The 9,803-nt window shown below is 40.2% G+C and overlaps 1 protein-coding gene across 1 annotated transcript in view; it reads right to left on the bottom strand.

The window, feature by feature from the left end:
* Positions 1-573: 573 nt before the first annotated feature.
* Positions 574-9,803, bottom strand: part of tmem19 (transmembrane protein 19) — a 10,689-nt gene continuing 1,459 nt past the window's right edge. Inside the window, exons 3-8 of the mRNA XM_035674807.1 lie at positions 7,258-7,371; positions 5,452-5,589; positions 5,296-5,372; positions 5,047-5,224; positions 3,717-3,926; positions 574-2,586 (exon numbers count right to left, since the gene is read on the bottom strand). Of these exons, the coding sequence (XP_035530700.1) occupies positions 2,426-2,586; positions 3,717-3,926; positions 5,047-5,224; positions 5,296-5,372; positions 5,452-5,589; positions 7,258-7,371 (878 nt within the window). The 3' untranslated portion in view covers positions 574-2,425. The remainder of the gene's footprint in view (positions 2,587-3,716; positions 3,927-5,046; positions 5,225-5,295; positions 5,373-5,451; positions 5,590-7,257; positions 7,372-9,803) is intronic.

Genomic DNA, 9,803 nt, shown 5'->3' with positions numbered 1-9,803 from the left:
CAAACATTTTAATGACTTATTCTTTATAATTTGACTTTATTTGCTAAATATTTTACATTTACTCTCAAAATTCAGTTTTTTTTTCTTGTAAAACTCATTATTGACTTTTTTTCTTCTCAAAATGACTTTATTCAACGTTTCACAACATTCAGATCTTTCTTAGAATATTTCTGTTCTGTGAATCTCATATTTCTTCCTTACTGTGGCCCTTTTACTCAAGAAACCTTTTTACAATGCAGCTAATATTCTCCAGTAAACCGTATATTACAGTATTCTGTGCAGTCAAATCTTAAGAAATGAGACCCGAACGTTAAAAATGACCAAACAATCGATTATCGTTTACAAAATGAAACCGCGTATGAGCGTATATTTAATTTCACTCTATGTTGCTGCAGTCTGGGACAGTTTAAGGAAGAACAGTTGCAAAGATAATCAGAAGAGTACAAACTTTAAAGGGTTAAATTACTGAGGAGCACAGTGAACCCCCCCCGACCCCCCAACCCTGTAGTACTCCCTGAATGGGGCTTTAAAATGTCTTTTCAACATATAACACTTGTTTCTGTGAGCAGGAAAACTGTATTTATAGTTTCTTTGAGCGTTTCTGTTGGTGATTTTTTGTTGTTGGAGTTTGTTTCAGACGTCGGTGAAGCTTCAGGAGAGTCGGGGGTTAAAGGAAAAAACAAACCGTTTAAACACTACGTGATGTTCTGGCGTCTTTACATACTTTATACAAACATTTGGGGGAATTTTTCCTTTAACGGCTCCTGGAGTTTTCAGTCTGCTGTATTTAATCAATCAGGAATGTGTAGATAATAAGCTGTGTGTGTGTGTGTGTGTGGATGTTGAGTGTGTTTGTATGCCTGGTGTTGTGTAAACTTTATATATATATATATGTTAATTTAAACCCGACTCCTTTGCATCTCTCTCTCTCTCCCATTCAAAGTCAATGTCACTCTCCCGGTTTGGTTTAGTGCCTTTTCTCTCAGACACTCTGAAATAAAAACAGTAATACCTCTGAAAAGCCGCCGCTCTCCGTGGAGTCTGTTCACACGCTGTAACCACGCCAGGGTCAAAGGTCGAGTGCGCTACAGGTCAGTGCGAAGGGCGTCGGTTTGGTTTGGTAAAGATAAAATACATAAAGGGTTGGGAGGGAAAAGAGATAAAGATACACTGAGATATAGAAATGTAGAGCTAGGGCTGTCCCATATTCAGGTAACAATTCTTATTCAGGTGATTAAACACTAATATCGAAATCGAAGCATACAATCAAAATGAATACTAACATCTGGTAGAATAAACTACAAACTGCTACTATAATAAAACTGTAAACTATATTTTTCACAGTTGTATTTATAGTAACAATTTAGATGTGACAAAAAAGGCTTCGAGAGTCTGGAAAGTTCCTTGAAAGTGCTTTAATTCCACTCTTACAAAGCTGTACCCAGCAGATACAGAGAGATTTAGAGATGGATACAAAGAGATAAGAGAGTGATACAAGTGGTTAAAAACTCCATTAATCCTCTTCTGACTGACTCACACAGGTTGACAGACAAAACACATCTTTGATTTAAAAGTAGGACCAGTTTATTAACATCAGTCAGAGGCGGTTTTTAACATGATTGACGAGCTGTGAATGTAAATCCGTACTGTGAAGAGCAGAAAACCTTGAAGCTGGCTCATCAGAAGCATGAGATTATATAAATTAGGGTGAAATCTGCCCTCGATACATTAAAAACAACATTTATATCCAAATTTTCTAGTCTACCGAGCTCTCGACACTTTACAACAGGCTGCATTCACACACATCAGGAGCAGTTAGAGTTCAGTGTCTCGCTCAGAGTTAAAAAATACAGAACAAAATCACTAAATGAAGGATTTATTGCCACCAAACCAGAGTTGCTGATTGTCGGAAACACTGACAGAGACAGTTTTAATTAGTTTTATTTAGTTTCTGCCCATTCTGAATGACGTTACCATGATATATAAAGTATGTAAGTAAAATTACTGGTTGTGTCAGTGTAGTGTGGTTGGCTGAAGCACCTTTTGTTATGGTCTGAGATGTCGCAGTGAATTTGGTGTATATATATATATAACCTTTTGTTTTATTGTGTTTATAATTTTGCTCACCTGGAATACAAAAAAGTAATGAATATCAGTCCATAACTACTTACTAATCCCTCAATCCCTTGTGTTATTAACTATCTGATCTATCAGGGCAGTGACTTCCAATAAGTGATCTGTGTTTTCATTAGTATTTATTTTCCTCTTCCAAAGAGTCTTTACCACGATCAGCACGTCCAACACGATAATACAGGCAGCGTTTTTATCTAATATTCAGACCAACAGAGACTCAAACGTCTCATAACTCCGTCTCAGATCAGATTCTTTAGTTCAGTCCAGCGCTTAGTGTCTGTCCGTCGTCTGTCTATCGCGGCCACATCCCCCACGCCAACCCGGGCAGGATGAGCGCGACCAGGACGGACGAGAACAGGTTGACCGCGTTGTTGTCTAAGATGGGTTTCCCGCAGATCCGCCGGGTGGTGGCGGACTCGTAACCCACCACCTTCCCGATGCTCGAGTCAAAGCCTGCAGACAGAGAGGAGGGAAGGTCACTTTATTTATTAGAATATGTCAGAAAGCACTGAGGGAGTAAATGACACCTTTCATAGTCGACTGGCAATTGTGGTTAAAAGAGAGAGAGAACACAAACTGATTGACAGATAGACCAATCAATATACTCAAAATGACCTACTGTGCTTCCTTGTGAATCATTGCTGTAGAGACTTCACTCTTTTGTGCTTTTGTAAATAACAAGAGTTAACCCTTGACCCCAGTGCAGCCAGAGAGAGTGAGTACAGGATGGATCGATTATCTGATCCGATATTTAACATTCTTCCAGTTTTCTGATAGCTGATAGAATAAATTCATTTTAAAATGCCGAGTCCTTACGGCAGTGGTCCAGCTTTAATTGCATTAATTTGCTGTAGTGGAGTAGAAGTATAAAGTAGCATAAAATGGAAATATTCGAGTAAAGTACAAGTACCGATGTACAGTACTAAAATGGACACTAACACTGGTTATCTTAAATCTAGACACTAAGATTTTCCTTTTTTTACTCATCAAAAACCTCTCAGATGTCACTGATTCGTTGTGTTTCTGATCTTAACAATACTTGTAAAACGCTGATTCTTTCTCTCAATGCAAACCTAAATTCTACATCATTATATAATGTTATCTATTCCTCCGCCCGTTAATGAATGAGGCATGTGAAGTAATTTCCCCCTGGGATTATTAAAGTATTTCTGATTCTGATTCTGATGTGCAGGTAAATCAGCAGCTGGATTATTAATAAAGAATCTCCTGCACATCATTTAGTTTTTTTCTTAAAGATATTTTGAGGTTTATTGGTATTATTTTAAATGTAAACAGACTCAGCAGAGAGTTGTATGAAAGTCACACAGAGGAAATCGTTCAGTCAGTCTACAGAAAGTTAATCAGCAGCTGTTTTAAAATTCATCTTTTAACTCATTTTAAAGCACAAATTCTTCCATGGAAATCTCTGATGATTAGTAAAACAGAATCTTTGTGTTTCAGACAAAACAAACAATACAAAGTGAACTTTTGATGGATATTTTCTTTTTGTGACACTTTATGGAGCAAAAACAACAACCAGCAGGTTCATAAAAGAGCTGCACGGTACGATAAATCCGCTCTACCTGAGTACTGCATGTGAGCTCCCAGGAACGAGTCCAGCATGGATCCCAGCAGCCCCGCCACGCCGCCGTACACCACGATCGGCCACTGCGGGTCCGCCATGTGCAGGTCGCTGATCATCAGGAGCTGTGTCACAAAGTAAGCGGCGCCCACGGTGAGCCCGCCGAGGAAGCTGGCGAGCAGTCCGACGGGAGTGACTCCTCCGTTTGTTCCTGGAGGGAGAAAGAGGAGTAGATCGAACCTTCATCAGCGCCACCGAGTCTTCACACACAGATTTTATTTCAAATATTATTAATATAGCTGTTTTTACTGATTCCTCACGTCTGTTCTCTTAATAATAAACCTATTTTAATTGATTTGTGTCATTTCTATCAGACTCTGGTTCAATCTCTAATTCTTTAAACTCGATTAATCACCAACTATTTTGATAATCGATTAAACGTTTTGAGTCATTTGTTAGTAAAATAAATGTCCAAACTCTCTAATTTCAGCGTCTAAGATGTGAATATTTTCTGGTTTCTTTTGTTCTTTTATAACTGTAAACTGAATATCTTTGGGTTGTGGACAGAATAAGATCACCATTTCACCATTTACTGATATTTCATTATCATTTTCGTCGTTTTCTCTTCTTTAATCCCTAAAATGAGTCCCATAATGCTCTAGAAGTGCGATGCTGAATCACTGGGATACTCTTTTAAATACTAACTGAAATAATAAGTTGATTAATTCACTAGAATATGGACAGAAAATGATTCTGATAAACCATGATACAAATGTCAAACATTCATTGGTTCCAGCTTCCCAAATGTGAGCGGTTTACTCTTTTCTGTTTTATATCACTTTAAATGGAATATTTTGGACTGTGGGTCAGAACAACATTGTGGTGAACTGTTTTGATCGACAGTGAATATTAAAATCGAGCAGCAGAATCAGAGATATCGTTTTTTTATTCCACACATTCCTCTTCCTTCAAAACCTGGCGCCTACACTACCCACAATGCAACTCGACCACGCAGCTACCAGCCAACAGACCTCAGTCAAAGTACTTTCCTGCCTCTCTCCTTGTAGTTCCTTTGAGCCGTACGACGTCTCAGATTTACCCTCCAAACAGAGCGATTTTATTCTCACTGACAGCCAATTCTTTTAGGAATTATACACTAAAAATTAAACTATTTTCTACTTTCTCACACATTTATTATAATACACAGCAAACACTGGTGGGCAAAGTGGGCGAATGGATTAAAGAGCAAAAAGATGATCTCTCTCCTCGCCTCGGACCTCCACCAGTACCGGGGTCTACAGCTCGAGGACGGAGGAGTATGTAGTCCTCACCTGCTGGGACTTCCTTCCAGGTGGTGATGAGTCTGGGCTGTGATTGGCTGAGGACGGGGCCCACCTCCGACGCCCAGGTGTCCCCGGTGCTGCAGGCGAGCGCGCCCAGAAGAGAAAGGCACATCCAGGAGGCGGAGTACTGTTTACTGAAGTCGATGGGGATCTCGCCCGGACCCACCTGAAACACAACCACCGTTTATGATCCTGAACACACCTTTTATTGATCGTCTCCAATGAATGTGTGTTTACCTCTATCATGTACAGCAGTGCCAGCTCTGTGGGAACTCCTCCATTACAGAAGACCTGAACCCAGTTCCTCTGCCCCCCTAACACAAACACAAACGTCAATACATTAAGATTTAAACTGAGATCAGCTTTAAAAAACGAAACCTCCGCATCTCTCACCTTCTTTGTACTCGGCGTCTATTTTCCTTTTCTTGGCTCCGCCCCAGCGGGTCAGTCTGGAGGAGGTGATGAAGAAGGCGAGCAGGGAGGAGAAGAAGCTGTAGTTGGCCATCGTCAACACGAATCCCACCAGGAGAGCTGAGAGAACATAATTCCCATCAGAGAAAGACATCACAGCGACACTGCGGAGGATCTCCAGGGCCTCCTGCGTGCTGGATTTCTTGCTTCTTGAAAAGGAGTACCTAACTTCCTTTACCGCATCTTTTTAACATCTGCAAACCACCATGGCATCCTTCAACATTTTAATTACTCAAACCAGTAACGACTTTCTCGTATTAAAACCCCCACACAGCCATGTGATAGCAGCGACTCCTCTTTCTGAAAGGTTCAGCTGTTGCCGGATGTCCAATCGATTCTTTTCGGCTGCACAAAAGATTTATTCTGTCCTCGCCGGCTTCTCTCAGAGGGGGAACTGTCCCCCGAAAATGGGAACAAGAAAAGGGTTGTCGCCTTTCCAACGTCATCAAAGGATTCGATTGTGACAAATACTGTTAGATTTCTCTTCTGATAAAGAGCTTTAGTGATAAACTGCGAACTTGATGAGGTTAAACTGCAAAATTAAACACAAAAAGCTACACAGACTGAGCTGAAGAAGAAAACCATGTACGGTCTGCAGCACGCTCCAGCTGCCCAAACTGCAGCAACCCCAGCAATCATCTCTTACCTCCATCTGAAAACACATCTTTTTCTCTCTTGTTAGAGAAAGGAGCCAATGGGAAGACAGTACGGACCCCCCCACTTCCTTTTCTGTCATAAATCTGCTATAAGTGACTTGTGTACTCGTAACTGTAATCAATAAACTACTCCGATACCACTTTATGGCAGCGTTACGTTACTATTTTAGAACTACAGTGGTAGTACTTATATTAACGTAAGTACTTCTAAATGTCATAAAACTCTTGAAGACTGAAATGTGTTGTGTAACAAGAAGTGTAGAGACTCTAAATGAGCCAATGAGGCGTTTCCTACAATATGATTGATTATGAAGTCCAAGAGAGACAGGGGATTTTTTTTTTCGTGAATGGTTTTGAGTGTCAGAGTTTTGAGTCTTCTCAGAATCCTGGAAAGATTCGAGGAACTCTTTCGTGTCTTTGTGATGATAAATGATGATTTCACTGTCCAGCGGCTGGAAAAAGGGATTCGTTTTAGAAGAGACACACATGATCGCGGCTTCTTTATGCAACTAAATCCAGTTGAATACACATCTTTATCCTTGATTTTAAAAGGTCGGGAAATCCCTTTTTCTTTCCAGAATCTGTTAACGGCTCAGAGTTTCACATTTCTGTGTGCCTTAACAAGATACTGACAGAAACAGGGACTTTCACATGTTAATATCTAACTTTTAGTGATGTTTGAAGTGAGAAGATGTTTCTTGTCAGGCAGCAGTAACATGGAGGCGTTCAATAACTCACCTGCTGGATAGATCACGTTCAGTTTCCGCCGATAGATCCTCCTAAATGTTACACACTTTTTTTGGATCAAGTAGTCCCATTTTAATCAAAACTGCATATCTTCAGCTCCTGTAACTGCTTTTAATATGAATACTGAGCATATTAGGCACAAAAATGTATTTTTTATCTCATCTCTGTGAACCAAAACTGTAAAGTTGCAGGTCAGAAAACCAAAACATTGAGTTAAAAGCTGCAGAATCGAGCCATACATCTCTGCAACTCCTTTCACTTTACGGTCATTCAATCTGAATGCTTTTATCGGTGCGGCTTTGAAGACTCGTGGACACACACTGACCTCCGAGGGCTCCCGAGCGGTCCAGATTGCGTCTCTTCAGCGCTCTGAGCGTCAGCATGAGGGGAACCAAGAGGGAGAACAACCACCGCCACGGCGACACAGGCTGCAGCGTCCCTGTGAACACACGCACACACAAACTGAAGAAGTCTTCAGCTTGAAAAGGACATATTCCACATGTTTGAGTCTAAACTTTATGTAAACCTACTGATGTATTGACGTCACTGTCAGACAGTAAACACAGGCTACCAGTTACACAGAGTGTGGTGTTAAACGATGTATGACCACATATTAATGCAGCTTCAACCATAAAAAATGAGGATGTTTGCTCAGCTTTTATTCATTTTGTGCTCACGAGTGTGAAGCCTGAAGGATGTGAGCAGTATTCAGAGAAGAGCACATGATTTGGTTTGACTCAGTTTCTTTTTAAGGACATTTTTCAGATCAAAACACAACAAAAGACTGGACCTTATTTCCCCATGTTCTTCGTGTTAAACTGACAAATGGTGGGGCAAAAGTGTTATTGCTCTAATGTCCGCACATTAGAAATATGCGAGGTTATAAGAATCCAAAGTTAACCCTTTTAAAACCTTCAGCGTAACGTTGACGTGTGGAAGGTAGGTTCTCCAGCGTCACCGGGTGTAGTAGCTGCTGATGGTGGAGAGAGGTTGACGCCCAGAAGAAGAGGGACCAGTGCCAGGAGTGGCACACAGCAGCGATCATATCAGTCATCATCTTCAGGTGTACTGCTTTCATCGCACTCGGTTATCAGAAGCTCCGATGCTGGACGGACGGGGATTTGCAGACAGGAACGGGTAAATGTTACCACTGCTCGTACAATGACAGAGAAACCTGGATGTTTGGTTTCTCATCTGGTTCTAAATGTGAGCTATTTAACAGCTGAGCAAGGAAGGGTTAAAGAGGATTTCTGTTTGCAAATAAAGTTTGTTAGAAGCTGAAGGAGGCTTGTGCTTCGTCACATTGTTTTCCCCAATAAAAATAATAAATTAAATAATAAATAAAATTAGGACACACGGAGGTTAACAAATACAGGAATTTTCCCTTAAACGTCTCAAACAACATTAATGACAACTTGGTTCTGTGTAGAATCAAAACCTCTTGAATGGAAGCTGAATTGTGCTTTTAAACAATATATTAATTGACAACGTGACAATGGACACAGTGTACAGGAGAAATAACAGGTTTCACAAAAGGTGAAATCTTAAGGACTTTAAAGACCTTTTTCATGTCCTACTAGTATTTTTTATTTCCAGCTAGTGTCCAGCGGTTTGGTTTTGTAGTTCTCATATAAGGTATATCCTCCTAGTAGGCATAATATTGCCAACACTATTTATACTGTCTCATGTCCGGAACATCGTATTCTGTTAGACAAGTTTGTCAGAGTTTTATTTTTAAGGCCTAAGTAAATTCAAGAAATTATATGGATTGTAGAGCTGACGCCTTCGTAACAAGAGGACAGTGTGTGTGTCGTGTGTTGATGCTCGCTCCGCGCTCCTCATCTACGCCAAAGATGGATTCACACTGTAACATTTAACCAGACACTCTGTATAAACACCAACATATGGTGAGTCTCTGTGTGTTAACTCGGCTAAAACAGACACTAGCTTCAAAAGGAACTTTGTGAATGTATTTTGGTCCTGACTCCAGAATGTGGACCACGCTCGTGACTATTTAAGAGGGATGAGATACAAAATTTTTAATATTCTATACCTTTAAAGAACTACTAAAATGACCACAGCGGTGTGAATGGGCGGTGGCCCGGCTGCTAAAACGCTCACCTAAGGTCTGTAGTTGAAAGGCCATTTAAAGGCTCCTTCATGAACCTATATCAATGATTTAAAATATTAGACTTGGTGGCTAGCATAATAGTGAATGAATTTTCGTTAATTAATAAGGTTTCTATTCATGGGTACCGGTAACATTTAAAAAGAAGGTGTCGTTGAGCAGTTATCTCACTCTCCAGACGGTTCAGTAGTGTGTTAATGAATATCTACACTGTCAGAGGCGTAGATCTCAAGGCTCAGTCTTGGATTTAGTCAGGCTAACAGTTTAAACTCTCCAAAGTTTTTTTATTGGACAGAGTTCATCTGTCTCAAACAAGGTACTTAATCTCTAGCAATTATGAGAGCTTGCGGGGTCTTAAAACAGCGGAGAATTTTTATATGGGTAGGTACAGGGAGAGATCACAGAAAACGAGCGCAAAATCAGTCGCATGTGACTCCAGGCAGTGGCAAGGTAGGAAACTGTCATATGACTATTTAAAGTGAAAACGGTAACGACTTCGCCGCGAGCACAAACCTCTTAAGAGCAGGCAAGATATAGGCCCGAAAGTAGTAGGAAGTCGCCGCTCACTCAACCTATATGTGTGCGCAGTAACAGTGTTTTCTTCATTTGTATATAATTAAACATTAATGGACAGAATAAATAATATATACAAAGGAAAAATCAATAATAAAAATACATAATTATTACAACAATGTGTGCATTATTAAATATATTATCACTGCTCTAGCGATGTAGGATACTCT

Source organism: Morone saxatilis, unplaced genomic scaffold (genome assembly GCF_004916995.1).
Source record: "Morone saxatilis isolate NCDOM2014 unplaced genomic scaffold, NCSU_SB_2.0 Contig10, whole genome shotgun sequence".
NCBI lineage: Eukaryota > Metazoa > Chordata > Actinopteri > Moronidae > Morone > Morone saxatilis.
This window is presented reverse-complemented; position numbering and strand designations above follow the sequence as displayed.